The 21,380-nt window shown below is 36.7% G+C and overlaps 10 protein-coding genes across 10 annotated transcripts; 4 read left to right on the forward strand and 6 right to left on the reverse strand.

Moving 5' to 3' along the window:
- Window positions 1–175: 175 nt before the first annotated feature.
- PHYBLDRAFT_141884 (hypothetical protein) lies at window positions 176–2,031 on the forward strand (the record flags this gene model as incomplete). Its single annotated transcript, XM_018430687.1, has 9 exons — window positions 176–677; window positions 788–816; window positions 890–947; window positions 1,033–1,129; window positions 1,237–1,334; window positions 1,445–1,531; window positions 1,659–1,742; window positions 1,831–1,909; window positions 1,998–2,031. The coding sequence occupies 9 exons, from the start codon at window positions 176–178 to the stop codon at window positions 2,029–2,031; spliced, it is 1,068 nt and encodes a 355-aa protein (XP_018296064.1).
- A 681-nt stretch (window positions 2,032–2,712) lies between these two features.
- On the reverse strand, window positions 2,713–4,070 carry PHYBLDRAFT_141885 (hypothetical protein; the record flags this gene model as incomplete). The annotated part of the gene is made up of 5 exons (XM_018430688.1): window positions 2,713–2,887; window positions 2,983–3,104; window positions 3,188–3,403; window positions 3,458–3,624; window positions 3,749–4,070. The coding sequence occupies 5 exons, from the start codon at window positions 4,068–4,070 to the stop codon at window positions 2,713–2,715; spliced, it is 1,002 nt and encodes a 333-aa protein (XP_018296065.1).
- Window positions 4,071–5,272: 1,202 nt separating this feature from the next.
- On the forward strand, window positions 5,273–5,638 carry PHYBLDRAFT_9513 (hypothetical protein; the record flags this gene model as incomplete). Its single annotated transcript, XM_018443882.1, has 2 exons — window positions 5,273–5,328; window positions 5,446–5,638. Coding segments are annotated over 2 exons (249 nt in total), but the record flags the coding sequence as incomplete, so codon positions are not given.
- A 3,444-nt stretch (window positions 5,639–9,082) lies between these two features.
- PHYBLDRAFT_108288 (hypothetical protein) lies at window positions 9,083–10,353 on the forward strand (the record flags this gene model as incomplete). Its single annotated transcript, XM_018428037.1, has 2 exons — window positions 9,083–9,696; window positions 9,876–10,353. The coding sequence occupies 2 exons, from the start codon at window positions 9,083–9,085 to the stop codon at window positions 10,351–10,353; spliced, it is 1,092 nt and encodes a 363-aa protein (XP_018296067.1).
- A 552-nt stretch (window positions 10,354–10,905) lies between these two features.
- On the reverse strand, window positions 10,906–12,063 carry PHYBLDRAFT_68470 (hypothetical protein; the record flags this gene model as incomplete). Its single annotated transcript, XM_018441962.1, has 5 exons — window positions 10,906–11,043; window positions 11,340–11,422; window positions 11,536–11,544; window positions 11,650–11,669; window positions 12,008–12,063. The coding sequence occupies 5 exons, from the start codon at window positions 12,061–12,063 to the stop codon at window positions 10,906–10,908; spliced, it is 306 nt and encodes a 101-aa protein (XP_018296068.1).
- Window positions 12,064–12,541: 478 nt separating this feature from the next.
- On the reverse strand, window positions 12,542–13,494 carry PHYBLDRAFT_91944 (hypothetical protein; the record flags this gene model as incomplete). The annotated part of the gene is made up of 4 exons (XM_018443779.1): window positions 12,542–12,653; window positions 12,730–12,952; window positions 13,058–13,151; window positions 13,333–13,494. Coding segments are annotated over 4 exons (591 nt in total), but the record flags the coding sequence as incomplete, so codon positions are not given.
- Window positions 13,495–13,770: 276 nt separating this feature from the next.
- On the forward strand, window positions 13,771–14,977 carry PHYBLDRAFT_164913 (hypothetical protein; the record flags this gene model as incomplete). The annotated part of the gene is made up of 4 exons (XM_018435097.1): window positions 13,771–14,215; window positions 14,290–14,433; window positions 14,512–14,705; window positions 14,777–14,977. 4 exons carry the CDS (start codon window positions 13,771–13,773, stop codon window positions 14,975–14,977), a joined length of 984 nt encoding a protein of 327 aa, XP_018296070.1.
- Window positions 14,978–15,036: 59 nt separating this feature from the next.
- Window positions 15,037–16,058, reverse strand: PHYBLDRAFT_185730 (hypothetical protein; the record flags this gene model as incomplete). The annotated part of the gene is made up of 3 exons (XM_018439131.1): window positions 15,037–15,832; window positions 15,886–15,951; window positions 16,022–16,058. 3 exons carry the CDS (start codon window positions 16,056–16,058, stop codon window positions 15,066–15,068), a joined length of 870 nt encoding a protein of 289 aa, XP_018296071.1. The 3' UTR covers window positions 15,037–15,065.
- A 1,670-nt stretch (window positions 16,059–17,728) lies between these two features.
- On the reverse strand, window positions 17,729–18,841 carry PHYBLDRAFT_141892 (hypothetical protein; the record flags this gene model as incomplete). Its single annotated transcript, XM_018430689.1, has 4 exons — window positions 17,729–17,883; window positions 17,986–18,103; window positions 18,154–18,516; window positions 18,665–18,841. 4 exons carry the CDS (start codon window positions 18,839–18,841, stop codon window positions 17,729–17,731), a joined length of 813 nt encoding a protein of 270 aa, XP_018296072.1.
- A 600-nt stretch (window positions 18,842–19,441) lies between these two features.
- PHYBLDRAFT_164915 (hypothetical protein) lies at window positions 19,442–20,644 on the reverse strand (the record flags this gene model as incomplete). The annotated part of the gene is made up of 2 exons (XM_018435098.1): window positions 19,442–20,107; window positions 20,537–20,644. 2 exons carry the CDS (start codon window positions 20,642–20,644, stop codon window positions 19,442–19,444), a joined length of 774 nt encoding a protein of 257 aa, XP_018296073.1.
- Window positions 20,645–21,380: the final 736 nt, after the last annotated feature.

Genomic DNA, 21,380 nt, shown 5'->3' on the forward strand with positions numbered 1-21,380 from the left:
CAGTTCCACATACTGTGGGTCACATACAAACTTACCCCATAATCTAATAAACTCACTATTTAAAGACTTGCATTATTTGAGTAGTTTCTTAATAGTATTTACTTGTCTCTGTCTTTGACTCTATTACTTTGTCCTTTTTTGGCTTTATATTTTATTATCATAATTATAAAACGGAATGAAATACTTTTATTTTATCCTAAGTGCTTTGTCACTAGTATATATTTCCGTCGTCCACGCCAGATCTAGTGCAATTGATGACTCATACGCACCTTCAGCTGACTCAGGTCGATTTGACATACCTGATAACATTCAAGGCGGTGATCTTGATTGCGAGACAAGAGAGACCGAACAAAATCTCCTTCTTCCGTTTGGTCGCCCTACCAAAGGAAATGGCCGGAACGCAGGTCGTGAACCTCCAGCTATCCGTGAACAGCTCGACAGCGTTGACGGTGAATCTGCCAGCGAAGCTGAAATCGAGAACCTGACTTATTACACCTACTTGGTGGCCAATGCTTACTGCCGGAACGTCGTCCTGAACAGCGACTGGAATTGTCCTCACTGCAAGGGCTACGTGGATGATGTGTCGCTGATATACACATTTAAGTCAGAAGAGTATGATATGCGAGGCTACATCTTGAGAGACGACAATAACAAGGTCATTAACATTGTCTACAGAGGTAAGTAGTATACTATTTTAGAGAAACACTGAAAAATAAACAGATAGAAAATCTTACAAGACCCTTTGGTTACCTTTTTTCTTCTTTTAAAATGCATTTATTATCTCTAGGTTCAAATTCGCTAAAAAATTTCATTTCGGTCGGTATATTTACTAGACATTGATAAATGTACTGTTTATTAACCAAAAAATCATCATCATTGTTGGATCTAGGACTTTCAAACCGACAAGATAGACTACCCGCCTGTCAGAGGAACTCAAGTTCACCGAGGTAAAGAGAGAAAAGAAACTAGTCCAGACCAGGAATTATGGAGTATAACCTACAGTTAGCTAATTGCAAGTTTTTTTTTGAATAGGCTTTTACAATTCTTATTTGGATGTCGCTGATCTGGTTGTACCAGTGGCTCAACAGGAGATCGAACTTCATCCAGACTATTCGTTTGTAGTTACAGGGTAATATAATGTTTCCAATGGTCTTTATTTTCAAAAGAAAATCAACTATTTTTTTTGGAATGCGTATATTCATTCATTCATTTATATATATATATATATTTAAAAAGACATTCACTTGGTGCAGCAGTTGCCATTTTATCAGCCTTGGATCTTTATCAAAAAGACACAAGATTTGGTCCAGATAATATGAGAATATACACCTTTGGTGAGTCATTGTAATATGTACTTTAGAAAATATAAGCCAAAAACATACATACATACATATATATATATATGAATATTAATTACGTACAATATTAACCAACAATAAAATAGGTGGTCCCCGTGTTGGTGATCCCGCATTTGCTTACTATACCATTGGTACAAATATTCCTTTGACCCGAACAGTCCATCGCTTGGATGGTGAGTTGTCCTGTCTTGTTGTCTACACCCTTTTTTTGTATTAGTCTAGTGCTAGTGCTAGTGCTAAATTGAACCTCTCCTTGTTATCTTCTCAATACGTTTGTATGCTAAAATATCTAAACTATAGTTGTACCTCATGTACCTCCTCAAAATATGGGATTCCTTCATGCTGGCCCTGAGTATTGGATTCAGCAAGACAGTGGTCGAGTTAGTAAGTGTTTTTTCTTTCTCTCTTTCTTTCTTGTTGTTGTATCCCAAAACCGATTTTAACGCTTTATTTTTATTAATAATTAAAAAAGAGGTTTGCAACACTCAAACTGAGATTGGCGAGTGCTCAAATTCAATCGTTCCTTACACGACTGGTGATGATCATATAAAGTAAGCCGACTTTTTTCTAATGAGCCTATTATATATATATATATATATTTGTGCAATATTAATCAAATATTCTTGTTTTGTTTCTTAGATACTTCAACATAGCCACAGGAACTTGCAAGTAAATAATAGTAATAATAGTATTACTATTATATATATAGAATTTTCTAGATTCTCCGTGTTTCCTTGGCATCTCATTTCAACCCAACCTACACATTTTGTTAAAGTACTATACCTCCTTCCTTCAATACATACAATACACATTACATCACACTACAATACAATATACCAAAAGTGAATAATAATCAGAATCCCTGATATATCTATATTTTTATATAAAAGGATCTTATTTTATTTTATTTTTTATTAAATTAAATCCATTCTTTAGAGAACTCTTGTTCCTTTAATATTATTATTTTTTTCTTACTCCATATATATCGGTCTTACAAGCTAAAGCTAACTTTTTAAAAGCTTTCTTTAATAGCTTTTTATAATTCTTTGTTATTGTTGGAAACTAGTCTCATAATATCACCATTTTACTCTTTTGTAGCATATTATATTGTTTAGTAAGACACGGAAGCCTAACACCTATTGGCGTTTTTTTTGAAAAAAAATTGTATGTATATGTATATGTATATGTGCATATGTGGTTGTGTGAGTGTAGATGTAGTTATAGGTACATGCACAGGTACATGCACAGGCACAGGCACATGCACAGGCACAGGCACAGGCACAGGCACAGGCACAGGCACAGGCACAGGCACAGGTGCAGGTGCAGTCGCGAGTACAGGTGTTTATACAATAAATTATGCTACTGCTTGCCATGCGCACATACGACCGTCTTCTCCTCCAGTAATGATACTTTGTGTACTGTGATTCCAACAAAGGGATCTAACGATATCGGTGTGTGCTCCCTGAGCCTTGAGGCTTTGACACAATTGGAGTTGACCAATATTTACATGGAACGTGTTTACTTCACCCCTACAAAAATAAAAAATAAAATGAAAGCAAATAATCAATCACATTAGTTAAATTCCATATATCAATTCAAAAAGGATAACATATACAAGACTTACTCATTATTACCAGTAACCAAATAAAATCTTTGTGAGGTAGGATCATAACTACAATCGATTGCATAGTCAATGGACGCAACGCTAAGGGATCGAATATCACCGTAATCAAAAATTAAATCACCCTAATAGAAAACAATAAAAAATAATAATATTTACGGTTTCGAATTAGTCAATCTCACTAAATTATATAATCCCACTTCATTACCTCGAGAGTGTAGAGGGAAAAGGTCTCTTGATGGGTCAAGTAATATAAATACTCGGCATTAGGACCAAAATATCCTGCCTTGTTGACAGATGATCCAGAATTAACGACTGACAAGAGAGCCTCCTCTTCATCAAACTCGGTTACATCATAGTGGTTGACCAGACCATCAGTTGAGCAAGAGATGAATTGTGCAGGAAAGGTTGGATGACATTGAATCTGTACAAAGTATAAGTTAAGAAAAAAAAATTAAAGTAAATCAATCCAACTTACTTCTGTCACATCATCACCATGAGATTCGACAAACCGAGAGAGAAGAGAAGCTTGTCGGCTGTCAAAGAAGCCAATTTCAGCCGATTCTATGCTAGAAACAAACTCTGTGCCCACAACAGCCATAGAATCATTGCAGTTTAAATCAAATGCAGATAGAGGTCTATTATCTATCAACCAACTTGTCAACTCTCTCGAGAGAATAAAGGACAAAGGAAAAGAAAAAAAAGAAGAAAAAAAAAGAGAAAGAGAAGATTGCTGATCTTGTTCTTCTTGTTCTTCAGTGATGCTTACATCGGAAGATCTGGACAGGTTTGTCTGCCACGCGCAAATCCCATCGTGCAAGAGTTCCATCTTCTGATGCCGAGAAGAGAAATTGTTCATTGACCTGTTTCATTTTTGAGATTCTCTTTTGATGGAATGAGAGGGTGTGAGCTAATTGAAGAGTCTGGAGGTCGTAGATCCGGATTAGGTTATCAGATGCAGAGGCAGCTGTGTATTGGGTATTCATGGCGACATCGAACACATAGTTTTCGCCTAATCCAAGGTCGATCGAGCGTACAAGTTGGAATGGTGGGAGAATGTCAAAACACGTCTGAACATCAACTGTGGTCATTGTAAAAGCAAACAAGTGATGCTATTTTTCAACTGTAATAAAAACAAATAAAATAAAATAAAAAATAAAAAAAAATTAAATATTTACAAGTCCAAAAAATATGTGTCAGTGCGAAAGTTGATCCAGTTCACGGCACAAGTCCAATAGATAATCCAGGGCATATAAGAAACAAACTCAAGGTCAAGGTCAAGGTTTATTTCTATTCCCAAGTACTAATTATAGCGTAAACACAATTATACACATCTAATCTCAATTTTTATCCATATCGTAAAGCCAAGTCCATTTCCAAGAAGGATTCCAATGCAAGAAAAATAATAATAATTTAATACAACGCAAAACCCAAGCTTGGAAATCTATTTTACTCCTTATCATCACCATCACCTAATAGTATACAACATATAGAAAATATTAAAGGAACATGGTATATAAGAACTACAAAAAATGCATCTGTCACCCAAAACTCCAGAAGACTTGTTTGGTTTTCGTTTTTTTTTCTCTTTGAACGTAATGCTCTTGGTAATTAATATAGACAAACTGATAGGATTTTACTTGAATTTGGCGTATCAAACACACATGCTTAAAACTATAGCTCACACATAAATAAAGTTCAAGGTTAATATGGAAATACGTATCTGGCATATGCAGGGATAAAGTTTTAGTTTAACCAATGTATGTATTATTACACAAAAGTGTCGATATTAGACAAATAAATATTTGACTGTAGATTGTGGTTTTTGATATATTGTAATTGTTTAATTGAAAAGAACACTCTTATTCATTCAATATAGCTCTAGATATCAATATTTTGTATGTAAAACACAGTTCACAATCCATTCCCCTTTATAAATATATATTAGAAGAGTAATTTCCAAGGAAGACAAACTACCGCAATATATAGTGCTGTTTAAAATTGACGTCATCGTCCCGGAAGACGGGAGAGGTCCGCGGCGTTGATTAAGGACGGTCTACCAACAATTAGATGAGCCTTCTCTGTTCATCCGTCTTGTTAAAGGTGAGCATGCCGACACTCGATTATCCATTTACAAATATATCCATCCATCCATCCATCCATCCATCTACCCATCGCAACAATACACTAGATGATACGACAATCACACGATTCAAAAATAAAAAACGAATTCATTACAACACAAACCAGCGACTGACGATACTATTATTTGTCACTCTTGAATAGCATCGCCATGCAGATCTTCGTCAAGACCCTCACTGGCAAGACCATCACTCTTGAGGTCGAGAGGTAAATTGCTTTTTTTTTCTCTTAAAAATTTGTCTTTTTGTACATAAAATATTTCAACAACAAAAGAAAATAGCAAGAACAATAGACTTATGCAATACAATTCTATATAAACCATAGCTCCGACTCTATCGACAATGTCAAGCAGAAGATCCAGGATAAGGAAGGTATCCCTCCGGATCAGCAGCGTTTGATTTTCGCTGGTAAGCAGCTCGAGGATGGTCGCACCCTCTCGGACTACAACATCCAGAAGGAATCTACTCTCCACTTGGTTCTCCGTCTCCGTGGTGGTATCATCGAGCCTTCCCTTAAGGCCCTTGCCTCCAAGTACAACTGCGAGAAGATGATCTGCCGCAAGTGCTATGCTCGTCTCCCTCCCCGTGCCACCAACTGCCGTAAGAGAAAGTGTGGCCACACTAACCAGCTTCGTCCCAAGAAGAAGGTAAATATTTATATATAATTAAAATTTATCCTATAATTTTTTTTTCTTCCTTCGTTTCCATGATTGATTTACTAACACAATTCCAATTTTTTTTCTTACTCTTTTAGCTTAAGTAAATTACTTGCTTTCCTTACCCTATTTGCGGTTTACACATTGCATGGCGTGCAAAGATGGTATATTTTCTGTTGACTACATCCTTCAATAAACCTTGTCTGGCCTACCATGGAAAGAAACAACAACAAACCAATTACTTGATTCGTGAGATTTCACTATAAAAACAAAATTGAGAGGGGGGTTGCAATATAGGGTTAGAAAGTGGAATAATAGAAATTTTGTTAATTGCAATCTTCTAACTTGAGTATTGCAATGACCAAAAGAGTGTTATTTGCTTGGTGGTTTTTTGTTTTTATGTTGGGGGAGAAATGGTTAAAAATATTCGATTTATTTTAACAACTAGAGACCCCTTTATTTTATTTTTATTTGTTTTTGTTTTTTAATTGTTCATGATGAACAAGCAAGTTATGAAAATTTACAGCACTTTGTATCATTGCGTTTTATCATTTGTACATTATTTGCTAAACTAGTAGGAGAGTAATTGAATCTCTTGTGCTGTGACAATATCTGTGATAGTAAACATTCTCCATTTCAATACAGTGTTTTCATTTGAGATTGAGACAAACTACGATTTTTTTTTAGATGATTCAAAATGTAATACTGTTTGCCAGCTTACGTGGTTAAATTGACCATGTACTTAAGATATATATCCACTCGGAGCTGAATAAATTACTATATAAAACAATTTTTTTCTCGATCAATTATTTCGTGGAATTAATATAATATTTAATCGCGTACACTAAACCACAATATAAGCGAAAGCAATATATAGATGTTGTCTCTAAAAAGTCTAATTCCTCAGTCAAAACTATTAAAGAAACTATTTATGAGACAGTGATTTAATTCTAACGAGAATGATAGAAAGGAAGGTTACCACCACTGAGGAGCAAGTTGACAGACATGACGTGAATATTTTCTGTCACATTCGATCAATTAGCCTTGATCTTAGCCTTTATAAAACACATTTGCAATAGTATCGATTTTATGCCCTACCCTTTGACAGACCTTATAAGCCATTTCCATGTGCCAGTAAATGTGGCAATTTAGTAAAGATCATAGATATTACTATTGAACAATTTTTTTCGAATAAAATTTTTACATAGTAATTGTATTGTCATAATTGAATACACTTTTTAAAAAAAGAGACGAGACGAGTACTGCTCCTAACTTATTGCCGTAAAAAATTGCGCTACTGATCAGATCAAACCACTTAGGGTGCACCTTTTTTATAATCGACAATTTTTATATGTAAAATTAGAAAACCATAAGGCTTTATGGGATCTTAATTTTTTTGAATTTTGTTACCGCTGAGTCGTTTGCTTTACTATTTACAAGATCTCTGCGGTGAGACTTCTTTTACTTCTCTGCAAAAAAAAAACTTTAAGCAAGATGAAGTTTCGATATTTAAGCAGGGAGGTTCAAAAAATGTCCTCATTTTATGGCCAATAATAATGCTCCCTGGGTTTTAATTTGATATTTGTGTAACGTATAGTGCATCTTTTTATAGTGTGTATTTTTTATTAATAAAACTAGAAAGCCAAAAGGCTTTCTGGGATCTTAATATTTTTGAGTTCTGTTTGCTTTAATATACTCTTAATGTTATTTAGAAACTCTCTGCGGTGAGACATCTACTACTTCTTTGCAAAAATATTTTTTTAGACAAGGTAACATCTCAGTGTTTAATCAGTGCGGCCAAAATGATGGCTTTATTTTTCAACCAATAATATAACCGACTGAGTTTAATATCCACTTATATATAGTAGAGTATGCCCTTTTTCAAAATAAATATTTTTTATTAATAAAACTAGAAAACCAAAAGGCTTTCTGGGATCTTAATATTTTTGAGTTCTGTTTGCTTTAACATGCTCTTAATGCTATTTAGAAACTCTCTGCGGTGAGACATCTACTACTTTTCTGCAAAAATATTTTTTTAAACAAGGTAACATCTCAGTGTTTAAGCAGTGCGGCCAAAATGATGGCTTCATTTTTCAACCAATAATATAACCAACTGAGTTCTTTATCAACTTACATAATGTAAAACGTTACTAAATAAGACAATCTATTTTAAAAAAAACAATTTGTTCCTGATAAAAACACAATCGACAATGCCAAAAATCAATTCTAAAATGAGAGCTTTATCTCAAAAAGCTGCTGCTAAAAGACTTTCTCACTCTCAGAGCGAAAGTGTAGAGTTAGTTAGAAAGGAAGTTGATCCTACCCCCGAGATTTCGGAATCTTCTGGCAGTGATGTCAAAAATCTCGGACTTTCTTGGACCAAAAAAGCTGAAGATGCTCTCAATGGAAAATACAGTCGCAATCGTTCATCATACTCATCTCGACATGTTCGTAGACTGAAAAAGGCAGAAAGAGAAGCAGCAAAAGGAAGTGCTAGAGTTGACTCCTTTTTTTTTGCCTATCGCAAACTCTTCTTCTGCTGAGACAGAAATTGGATTGGATGAAGAAAGTGATAGTGCAGATGAAGTCGAGTCAAAGGAAGAGTTCAAAAGCAGAGTAAAAGACGCAATCATTGACTTGTCAAAGTTCGCAGTACCTGTCATCAGTTCGACTTCAGAGCAGCAAAAACTTGGTGTAGCAGAGATGGGAAAGTGCGAAGGAGCATATCATTACTTATATGCTTTGATCAATACGGACATGAAGAAAATGGCAGCTTCTAAGTTTGCAAGCGACATTGTATACAAGCAAAAATCTACTTGGTACAGAGCCCATAAGATTCGCCAACATGCAAAGGAGTATTTGGAGACTAGACGAATCAGTCTTGGTGCACAAGGCAAGCATGCCAAACGTGTCTCTGTTCTTGATGATGAAGACATCAAGCAGCAAATACTCGAATGGTTCAGAAGTCAGCCAAGAGCTAAAAGAAGTATTGCTGGACTTTCAGTCAAAAGAAGTCATTCTGCCTAAGGCCATTGGTAGCAGCTTACTATCAGATGAGTTAGAGATCGAAGGTAGTGCAATTAAGCCGTTGTCTACAGATTGCCTAAGACGAAAGCTGATATCTTGGGGATTTCATTTTAAGCATTTAGGTAGGCAAATATAGAAAACCAGAATGCGGTTTTCTCTATAAAAATGGAATGTCACATTAATATAACTTATGTTTATTTTACAGGAAAAGTTGTATACTTTGATGGGCATGAGCGCGAGGATGTGCTTACTTATAGAAATGCATGGAGCAAACGCATCATGGAATACTATCAATACTCTGAGAAATATGACAATGTTACACCTTCTCTTGTGTCATATCCTCAATTGCCAGAAGGTGTCAAACAGCATGTATTTGTCACACATGACGAAAGTACATTCTATGCTAATGACTATCAAAAGTACGCCTGGGTGGAAGGTGGTGAAAGCTATTGTTTGCCAAAGTCTGAGGGTAGATCAATAGTGATCTCCGAGTTCCAATGCCCTTGTCATGGAACAATGAGAGGATATGTAGGAGACCAGTACAAAACTTCGCGAGTGGTATTTTATCCTGGAGCTCAATACGAAGGCTATTGGAAAAGTAGTAATATGTGTGCCCAGCTTACAGATATAATACCTCTTTTCAATGCCATACACCCAAATGCAGTAGCTGTCTTTCTTTTTGATCAAAGCAGCAATCATAAAGCCTATCCTGAAGACGCTCTTTTGGCACAAAACATGAACTTGTGTGCAATTGAAGTAAAAGACAGTGACTCAGGCCAGGGAAAATTTCGTGACAGCTCATTTTATGTCAGAAAGCAATACGACTATGCAGAACAGCAAAAAGTTTTTTTTTTCAAAAAAAGAGTAATGAAGAAAAACTTAAAGAATATGAAGTAATCGAGTCTCGGCTCCATAAAGTAAGTGATTTATATACAATCCTATCCGAATAGAAACATAATTTATACAATTACAATAAGGGATCACTTTATGCTAAAAGACGTGCCTATAAACTATTCATACTTAGAATAAAAAATACAAAAAATATTTCATTGGCCTTCGCGGCATATTACAGCAACGTTCTATGTATAGAAACGAAGCAGAGAGATACTCTAAAACGTTCTTGCAATAATGTCGCGACAGCTGATTCTAGATGTTGTGCAATCCATATTATGGAGAGACAACCAGACTTTGCCAACCAAAAATCAGCACTCGAAGAAATAGTTGAAGGCAGTGGACACAAATTTGAACTGTATCCAAAATACCACTGTGAATGTAATTGGATCGAAAGATACTGGGGAGCAGCCAAGAAAGAAGCACGACGTGAATGTGATTATTCTTTTCAATCATTGAATAGAAAAATCAATTCATTTCTGGATAGTGTTTGCCCACCAGAAGATGATGTCCCTGAAAAGATTCGAAGATACTTCCACCAAAGTTTTGCCTACATCAATGCCTACAGTCTTGGTCATGATGCTGAACATGCATTTGAAATCGTGAAACAATTCTCAAAGCTTCACAAATCTCATTGTAAGCTGAGATTAAATCAATAAATATCACATTTCTGACTTTAAAAATACTATTTTGGAATCGGTACTTAAATTCCAAAAAATGTCCTCTTCAAAAATTGTCTATTATAAAAAAGGTGTACCCTACCTGCTGCCTCATTGAAAATTTCATCTGATTTGAAGACCTAAACGATTTAAAAATATCAATGACTTAAACTATTCTGGATTAAAATGTACTGAAATATAAAACTATTACGAACGTATTGCGCAAGTCTTGTTATTCAATTGCTTGTAGTTCGATTGAAACATTTTTGCATATTCAGTTTGTCATTTTTGGAGCCCAATACGTAGCGTATTTATCCCAAAATCCCGTGCTTAGATTATTTAGTTTCTAAAAGCTTATTATTATTTGCAGCAAGTAGTATACCTTGATAATATATACTAACATCAAATAATGATTTTGGAGCAGAGACGACTCTTGCAAACTTATTAGTTTGCTTTTTTTTTTTTAAAAAAAAAGTTCCTGCAGTAGTTTCGTATAATGGTGGTTGGTCGCAATTTGATTGCTTTTTAAAATCGTTCAAGAATTTGGAATAATCAAAACTTCGAGTTGGGGTCATTCGACATCAGGGCTAGCCAGTTTTTGTACTTGTAATTTTTATGGAGTCCCAAGATTTTAGTTTTTCTATATTGCTTTTGAGACGGCAGGCTAGTTGATAGAAAGAGTAAAGAGAACTATAAAAGGGTAGGTTAAAGATTACAGTTACATTGCCATTTCTTTAAAGAAATCTATTGGACACGGCTCTTTCGCATTTATCTCACTTTGGTCAGGAAAGATAGTGTGAAGAGTTGGTTAATACGTAAGTCTCCATATATACCGCCAACCACACATCTCGGTCATTCTATTCACTCAAGTTTCCTCTCTCTCTCCCTTTCATTGCCATGGCGTGGGCCGTGGTAATGAGAATATGATAATGTCAGCTTCCCATTAAAACTCATTGTCATTGCATGGCGCATGACATTGAGTCTACTTTTTTTTTCATGTCTTCAACATGCCCTGCTCTCTCTTCTCGTTCTCGCTGCACTCTAGCATCTCTCCTAATCTTCCTCCATACTGTATCATGTTTAACGTTAGGGTTTTCTCCCTAATAGAGCCAAGAATCCTTCATATTTGTCCTATCTCTTTAGGAAGACGTAACCACGAGAAGTGCTTTCTTGGCTTCTTACCATCTCCCACTTTAGAAAATAAAATAAGATCTCAAAAACATCATATATCAAACAAAATCCAAAACAAAAGCCCAGACATCATCTTTTGCTTCGCAGCAATAAAGGGCTTCTCACCATCTGAACCCCAAAGCTCCCTACAAACAAAAAAGAGAAGAAAAGAAACATACGGAGCTACGTTTATTATTTTAACGTTGAATACGTTGTCAAATTTATCAACAAAAAATCTCTTTGAGTAATTTCATACTATCCTTTAACATAACCAATGGAAGATGTCGTTTTTATTCTCTTTACAATAATTGGGTAACGGTGTAGAGTGGATTTCATCCCTGTAAATCATTTGCGACATCATAATAAGAGATAGGTAATCAATCGAATGACAACGTTTGTTATCAATTTATATTTTATTTCCTTCAGGCTCGAATAAAAATGATCTTCCCTCTCTATTTACTTCTCTTTTGCGTATGTTTCTTACAACATTAATCGTAAAGTTTGTCTCTGTAGGTTTAGGTTCACGCCTAGTTTTGGCATTAGTATATGGTTTGTGTAATGAAATAAAAACTTTCATTATTCCGTTATGTGTTGCCCGTTAAAGTATATCTTTTGGTTTGATATGGAAGCAGTTTAATATGCCTATTAAAATCGAAATCGTACACACCTTCATATTGCGAATGTATCTTTCGCAGAAGAAATCATTTGAATTAATCAAGCAAATCACAGACATCAAGATAATACTGTACTACACGGTGATTTATCAGTGTATATGCGCTCAGATACAAACTGTGTCCTCTGATTATGAGATAATAATAACAACAATATATACATGTATATATATATAGGGAGGGATATGTATTGTGAACTTTATTTTAGTTCTAATCTATTCTACTACAGCCGGAGGTGCGCTTTGAGCAGTGGCACCATAACGGATGACAATACTCCTGATATTTTTGTAGAGCCTAGAGGCAGATACAGGTATATATGGCTCAGATGTAGGAGGAAGTAATAACTCATCTAGTTTTGCCGTAACTGCATACATGGCATCCCTTGTGTAAGGTGATAGGTAAAAACGAAGCCTTAAAAAGTGAATAAATACAACCAAGGCGAGGATTGATGTCTGGAAACTTTGAACGAAGGCAAAATTGTAAGTTTAAAACTATATATCTAGAAGAAGAAGAAACAAGGATCAAATTGACTCACACTAGTACGCCGGCGATCAATCGTCCTAGAATACCGACAACTTCGGCGTAGGCTGCAATCTGCAAAGCTTTCTCATGATATTCATCTGTGTACTGCTCAATCACCTCACGTGCATGCTTCACAGTTGGGTTGTCATTATTGGGGAAGAATACTGGTAAAAGAATGGTCCGAAGGTAAATAAACACATGGAAGATCGAGAACGCAAAATAAGGCACCAGTGTAACTATTCGAAAGAATGAAATACAAAATCAAACCAATTCAATTCAATTCAATTCAATCCAGTCCAATTCACTTTCATCGTATTAGACCTAGATGTTGTTATATTTACCTGCCATGGGTTGGTAAGAATACCAATAGAAAGCCAAGGCAAAGTATTGGACGTTCTCATCACGAAAAAACTCTTTACTGAACCATGAAGAATCCTATGTCACAGATTAAAAATAAAAGTAATATTTGCTTGTAAAGAATGTTTGCGCACCTCCCCCTTGCCGACGCCCTCCCTATCATCACACAATAAAAAAAATCAACCGCCTCCCTTCCTCATTACCATCAGCAGCAAACGGCCGAGGTCGAACTCATTAGTTTTCCAAAAGAGCACTTTACCCCTATGGATTTACTGATGACAACAGCATATGAAATCAAAACACCGATGTAGGCGCGTGTGTGGTAAATCGGATTGGCGTTGAGTGAGAGGGTTGATGAAAAATAGAGAGCAGAGTTGCAGACAAGACAAACATGACCACACCACCAATAGAAATGAGGATCCTAAAGATGTATAGTTTAGTAAAAAAATAAAATACCAATTCTTGTGAATAAGGATTGCGGTCTTTTATTTTACCTTGAATGTCGCGGCTAGTCTTGTTTGTAAAGAGAGATGGTCCGTCATCGTCAGACCAGAAAAAAGAGAGACGTTGAGCTTATTACACTTTGAAGTTTGGTACAGACAAAGCCGAAGAGGTTAGCCTCCGACAGCGGTCACATATCTCAAATAAGATGTTAAAGTTAAAAAAAAAAAAGAAAGAAACTTATAATTATCACACCATGCCGACACTTGAAATACTCAAAGAAGGACATAACTCACTTGACATTTCAGGAGCTTTGAGAAATTCCCCACAAAACTTCGAAAGTCTTTCTGATGAAGACAAAGCTGCATTAATGAACCAACTGGCATCGAGCTTTGCCAATGATCCAAAGGCAATGGATCGTTTAGCTTCCAGTGCTTTAAATAACGTAACAGCAGATGACTTTGATACAGTGGCTGTACAGCCACATCCTGGTTTTGTCTGCAAGACGCATATCGTGAATTCCAAAAATCCAAAACATCCTGTTGGAAAAGTAGTTTATATAAACATATGTCATGCTTCTGAGATTCCTGAACCTACATTGGCGAGTGAAAAAGATATTCAAATAGCATTGAATGGAGACCCTGATTCTACTTATCGTGTTCCTCTCAGTATGGGCCAGGCAAGGACTGATAAAGATAATGGTAATAAAAAAGAAAATAAGAAATAAAACGATCATACACACAGTATTGGTGATCTCAATGAAGTATTTATTTAGCAGGTCGTCTGAATCTTATAATGGACTCATGTTTTCACACACGAGCATATATTCGAGCTGAGCGGGATCTGGAATATAGGCTGTATCTGTTAGAACTGTCGATAGAATACGTAGAGGATAACGAGAATGTGGTATTAAGTCGAGGTAACTAATATTTGCTTTAATTTCATCGAAATAATATATATATATATATATATGTATATATTTTGCCTTTTTTATTAGAATTTACTATGCCCAATGTAATCTCCAAAGGACAGATACCCAAACGGATTCTACGTTTACCTAAACCATCTTTCATATCTTCTTTAACAATCGACAAAAAGAAAAGTGAGCTATATTTACCGTGGGAGTGTAAACCAAGATTTTCAGTATTTAAAGGCAACACCTTGATTGTCGTTATTCCGATGCCTACAGTAGTAAGCTTAATTTTGTGAAATATGAAGATCCAAAGAATGATAAAGTGATATTAATAAAGTTTGGTCCCTAGGATACCATGCTGTGGACACTAGACATTGAACCAAATGCTCTTATACAAACAATACAGGGAAAATCATCAACAATCACTCTTCCTCATACAGTGGATGTTACCCATGTGGATAACTCGGCCGAGTTTTATAAGAAAAGCAAGGACCTTGTTGTTCGACTTACAATTGTAGCTACAAGTAAAATCAGGCAACAATATCTTTAGCCTTTAACAAGATTTTCATTTTTTATTTAGAAATAAATTGAATAACAAGTATTTTGTGTATGTGTATGTAATTTTATTATAATTTTATTTAGATGGTGGCAACGAATGATTGGACGGCTTGTGCCCTGTTCTCGTCACCACATTTTACAAGCAAATCTGCAAGTTTTGTCAATGCGTCTTTTGCATTCTCCTTCTTCTCAATTTTCTCGGTAGTCTTAATAAACTCCTCAGCAATCTGCGCAGCTTTCTCAATGGCGTTCTCATCATCAACATTTTCTGAAAAGCCATCTACCAATGTTGCATACATGTTGCCAGTCAGGGAAGATTTGTATAAAGGTGCCATAGCCAATGTAACCAATGCCTTGTCAAGTTCGTTAGCCTTGCAGAGTGTCTCAATAGTCTTTTCAAAGTCGCCACTGCTGGGGAAGAGGCCATAACGATAGCGATCTCCTAAAAGCTTATATGCAATATCACCACGACCAACTTCACACACAGACTGGATCAGCTTGCTGGATGTGAATGGAGTTATTGGAAGACGCTTGTTGCGCCACTGTTCTACAAGCTTTGGCAACTTATCGGCCTCATCAGGCTGCTTGACATGCTGGAGCAGGTTGTTCAAGCGAGTCTCTTTGGGCATAGCATGTAGTTCTTTGGGGTTGCGAGTCTCGGAAACAAGAACGTCATAAAAAGAGTTGAATACGTTAGTATTGTGGCCAGAGTCGGGTGTATTTTCCATGCTGAGTTCTCTAGCAAGAGAGGCTTCAGCTGCTTTGACATCTTCAATGTCTAAAAATTCGGGATCGTTTTCATCCAATAGCTCAACTACACCCCCCTTTTTGTTCTTTGCCTTGAACACTTTGTATGTACATAGTAAGTAAGCTTTCAGTATGGGAATAGGATTAACTTACGAACAATGCTAGGTCTCAATGCATGGAAAGCGCATTGTTGTAAACGCAAGTTGGATGGGCGAGCCACTAAATTTTAAGTAAAAGCAAAATTTTAGCTTTATTGAATTTAATATTGATGGTCTGTGATTGAGCATACAAGGATAAGTAGCAGTTAGAAGTTTTCGGCTAAGCATTGAAAAGGAATGGTATACCTCAAAGAACTTTGAAGGGTTCAGAAAAGTAAACAAATTTTCTTAGATCGGGGATTGAACTTTGAAAGGGCAAAAATAAATTATAGCATTTTCGACAGATTACAAAGTACACACTATAGGAAAATATTGAGTGGGTATTTTTGGTAGGCCATAATCTGACTGAGTTTTATTCTCGCTATTTTTGGTGCGATGAGATTGAGCAAAGGAATACCCTTTTTCGAAGATTTGGGTTCATTTCCCAAAAAAAAAATCCAATTTTTTTTAGTAAAAAGAGGGCAATTTCAGCATTTTTATAATGACAGATGTCTTTATTTTAACATAAATATGTGTTGAATAAAAGGCGTATAAGTTGGTACAAGCTACTACTACTATTATAGTGCATATTTCTTGATAGATTTTCCGACCACTAATGCTCAAACATAATTGAGTATTAATTAAAATAGCTTGTACTTTCAATGAATTATTACTCATACACTTTTCTAGAAAGACATACATAAAATAAAGAAAAATAGTTTGATATAACAATGAAAAGAGTAAATATTTATTTAATATAATAAGAAGTATTGATATAGTAAAGATAATTAAATGAAGAAGATTTTTTTGTTACAATAACCTAGCTCTATTTTTGTTTAAAGATATTCCAAGCTGCACTTGGTCATTCTCCATTCTTTGAGCAGCTTCTTCAGATGATATATTCTGAAGCTCCACTCTTTCGTTAACTGCACCGTATAGCTCTTTTCTTTTATTAAAAAATCTCGACTCTTTTCTATCTTTTCTCCAAGAAGTACCATATCTTGCTCCAAGTTCTTGGATCAGGAAACTACCGTTGAAACCAACAGCATACTCTCTCCACACATCAGTTACAGATATTAAGTTTCTGTTCATGCAATATGCTGGAAATTGGCTTGGGGCTGGTGTGGCAGAGGTTAAAGAAATAATGAACGTGGCGGTGGAAGTAGTAGCAGTCGTAGTTGCAGTCGGTAAAGTGGAATTGAAATAGGCGCGGCCAAAAACATAAAAGTCTGTAAAATTTCGATCAAGTCTCATAACAGCCTCATTCTGAGATGCTTGCCTTGCGCCCATTGCAAGCATAGTTGCTGTTACTGATCTAAGCCCTGCTCTTATGCTGGCAACCATGTCTGGCATAACTAAATCAATTTTTCTGTTGGACACAAAAATCTCTTCATCTGATTGAATGGCTGAAAGAACTTGTTATTAAAAAATTTGGTATTCTCTAGTACTGACCATAGTACAAGTCCACAGGTAGTAGTTGGGAAACCTCTTTTTTAAAAGAACGGAATTCTGAAAATAAATGATCAAGCTCATTAATTAGGCAGTTTTCTCAAATACAATGTTCTCTTGTATATATTTACCTGTAAAAAAACCACCTGGAGATATGCGAGCAAGTTCAAAAAGTTTGGACCGGTTATGTCTTCTTATATTTCTTGATTAGCAAACTTCTGTTTCCAGGTTTCAATCTCGCAAAACATCATCATTTGAAGCTCTCTTGGGGGCTGGACGACAGCATGAGACAGAAAGAAATTTTTATTCTGCCCAGAAAATCGTGCCAATGCTTTCATAGCTTCAATTGGCAAGATCGATGTGTAACAACCCACCATACAACCAGTTTCCCTTCTGCCAACCATTATCTGTTAGTCACCAGAAATGTTCTCCTGCACAATTGTGTTCAGTGCACTCTTGCAGTTCCCTTGCGTAACCTTGGAAGTGTGAAGTCCAACAGCTTTGAAATCCTTGGCAAATGTCTTGTGCTGGGCTTTGTACTGGATTGGCGTGAATCGATCCTCGTCTTTGAAAAGAGAGATTTCATATCATTTCTCATGGGAAGAAAAATTGGGAAACGGTTCATTGTCGTAATGAAACCGAAAAAATAAATTCATGGATAACGCACAAGCAGAGCAAACATCGACTTGAAAGTGGTGGGCAGAGGAACCATATTCAATCTTTCCGTGCTGATTGGTCTTGCCAAATGTGATTGTTGCAACTAGGGCGATGCACTCAGTTACTCCCTGGTTTTCAAGATTAAGTGAAAAAGGTCAGCAAGCTGCATTCTCAAAACGGTTTGACTACGAAAAAGCATCGAATGGCTAATTAGAAAGCATAGTCTATCTCTGCATCCACGAATGTTGCTTTTGTTGAGAAAGTAATGGCTGATCTTCTCCAGTTTCTGCCTTGTGTATCCATCATTGAGCGTATTTTTTCTACGGTCTTCAAAATTTGTTCTAACAGCTTGTGAACGTTTCTTACTCGAAGTATCCAAGAAAGCACGAACAAGAGATCCTCTAGCTACACCATTAGGGTTCCACCCAAGAGCTTTTTTCTTGCTACATATATCTGAAACTGCTTTAACATAAGCTAAGATAGACTCCCGGCCTAATGGTATGGGGGAGCCGTCTTCTGCCCTCTTCAATTTACACCCTCTCTTTATAACATGATCCATTAAAAAGAAACTTAGTTTCTTATTGCTGGCAAGTTAATCATCTTCAAAGCATTTCTTATGGCACCATTGCCGTTTAGAATTTAAATAAAATAGGCTTAATAGTTTTTTCAACAAATAATATTATACATACTCTCCATTCTTCTTGCTTGGCAGCATATGCTTTTGAAGTATTCTTAGGGCAAAGCTCCATATTTTGAGCTAAAACTAATTGGCTTCTAGTGTGCATTGCTGATCTGTTATCCATCATTCTCTGAAGACTTATGTTGTTGACCATAGCATTGGTACTGTTGTTGTTTTGGCCGTTCATTTGAGACTAGATATATAAAAACAAAACAAAACAAAACAAAACATGATATATGTAAGCATATATATTATAATATTTTTAAATACTTGGCTTTCCAAGTCATTGTAAGACTCATATATATGTACTTACAGCTCTTTATAGAAAAGCTCAATTTTTTATAAAAGTGTCTTGTTTATTAATTGTAATTCACTCTTTATATATATATATTTCTTAAAAAGATTATTGTAACAGACTTGAGCTAAAAATACACCATGTAAATCTCTTATTATATTGCAATAAAAGAAGATCTTGAAAGTTGATAAGGCATTGTCAGGAGCCAATGTCTTTGTTTGTTAAAGATAAATCAATCTTAGACTTCAAATACCTTGCAAATAAAGATATCTTGGCTTTATTATTGTAAATCTTAGGGGACAGGGTGTTACACAAGCTTATAGTTTTTTTTTGTATGGAGCGGAGCTCTGGTTTATTGGTGGGACTCTTGTCCAAAAGGCTTAAGAGGCGTCACAACTTGTTTTTGGGTTTTCTATTATCTATATGTTTTTGAATTTTTTGTGTTTTGTAAGGTGTAGAGAAAAAGAAAAAAAAGGCGAGTTGGCGAGATATTTAGATAGGATATGGGCTTTGGTCAAGGTTTTCTTCAGCGTACAATCGAGAGAGCAAGGAGTTGGCTGTGGTTATAGCATTGGTAGCAATAAAAAGTGCTTGGTCAAAGACAAAGACCCAATGGTGGCGCCATACGGCCAAGAGAGCAGATCCAAAGATGGAAGCAGATTCTAGGGTGGGGTCAAGAGGAGGTGGGAAGGTAAACTTGTATAGTGCATTGTGAATGTCAGAGGTCTGAGAGGAAAAGCCAAAATGAGTGTGCCAAAAGGTTTTCCAGAGGGGGAGCTTGAGTGGGCAGGCAAAGAGAAAATGGTCCTGAGACTCATCAGTTGTACCACAGAGAGAGCAAGTGGCAGATGGAAACACGGTAGGGACACAATGATGTAAGGCTGATCTACAAGAAATCTTGCAATGAAGCAACTGAAACCAGATGTTGCGAGAGGCATAAGGAAGAACAAAAGACCAGAACTGACGCCATTCGATGGCACGTATATCCTGTTGCATATCCTTGGTAGAGAAAATGGCAACTTGACAAGAGGAACGATATCGGCGTGTGGACAGACGATTCCAAGAAAAGTTAGGAGATAGAGCAGACAAAAGTGGAGAGGGGTCAACTTCAGAGCCAATCCAAATCATCATGTCTGGGAATTGAGCCGTCAAGATACTCTGGGGAAGTCAAGCACGAATTACAAAAGTATGAAGAAAGAGGGAGTGGTTATCTAGACGAAGGAAAAATTTGCAAAGGATTCTTGGAGACCAAGGGAAGGAAGACGAGAAATGCGGAGAAAGAACTTCCAAGTTTGGGTCAATCTCATAGGCATCTCTGATCTGGAGGTGACGCCAAGAAGAAGGAAAAACAGGGAGGCCGTGTGGGACAATAGTGGCAGAAGCCAAAGGAATATCCAGACAAGTTTCCAGATTTACCACAGTAGAATCAAAGTCATGAGGTAGGAGATTGCACGCGGCAAAGAGATTAAAGAAAGGACTGGTATACGAGTGAAAGCAACTGTGTCGGAGGTCAGGGAAGACAAAAGGGAGGAGAGGGTGAACATCAGGCAGGTGATGTCAAAGAAGGTGTATCAACCAAGGCAATACCAGACCCAAAGGAGAGGAAGGGGAGCGGAACAGAGGTCGAAGCCAACGAAGCTGAAGAGCACCTTGCTGTAACTTTGGGTTCAAAACCCCTAATCCACCAAGTTTCATTGGGAGACATAAGGTGTCAAGTTTAACAGGTGGGAAGGTGCGGTGCTGAAGAAAATGGCCCATGAGAGATCGAACCTTTGTAAAAAAAGTTCCAGGAATGGAGACAACACGAAGGACGTGCCAAAGCTTTGACAAGATGAGAGAGTTTAAGACAGTAGAGCGACCATGGAAGGACAAGGCCCGGGAGAGGTGGACATGTGAAGCACGTTCTATCTTAGCCAGGACTTGTGAGCAGAAGAAATTTCTTTGAGGAATAGAGGAGATAATTGGAAAGCCAAGATAGTGAAGAGGTTCAGGGGAGCGACTGTCATGCCAATCAACAATCTGCAAACTATAAAGGGTATCCATCCAGTGAGGGTGGGGTTTGCCCAACAAAGAAAATGCTTGAGTTTTGTGAAGATTGATGTATGCATTAGAAGCAGAGGCATATGTGGTGAGGTGGTGCTGTAATCGGAACATATCTTGGATCTGTGGGAGGAAGACAAGAAGATCATCTGCGTAGGCCAGTAGCTTAATGGGCAGAGGGGAGGGTTGGTTGGGAGTACCTTGTATGTCGAATCCAGGAAAGTGTGGATCGTGTATGAGTTGGCGCAAGAGAGGCTCAAAAGCCAGGTTGAACAGAACAGGAGACAAGGGGTCACCCTGCTGGAGTCCGCGTGCTTGACTCAGAGGGCGAGAATTGAAGCCACTGATGTTAATCTTAAGGTCGGACGAGAAGAAAAGATTAGAAACACAG

Source organism: Phycomyces blakesleeanus (assembly GCF_001638985.1).
Source record: "Phycomyces blakesleeanus NRRL 1555(-) unplaced genomic scaffold PHYBLscaffold_4, whole genome shotgun sequence".
Classification (NCBI taxonomy): Eukaryota; Fungi; Mucoromycota; class Mucoromycetes; order Mucorales; family Phycomycetaceae; genus Phycomyces; species Phycomyces blakesleeanus.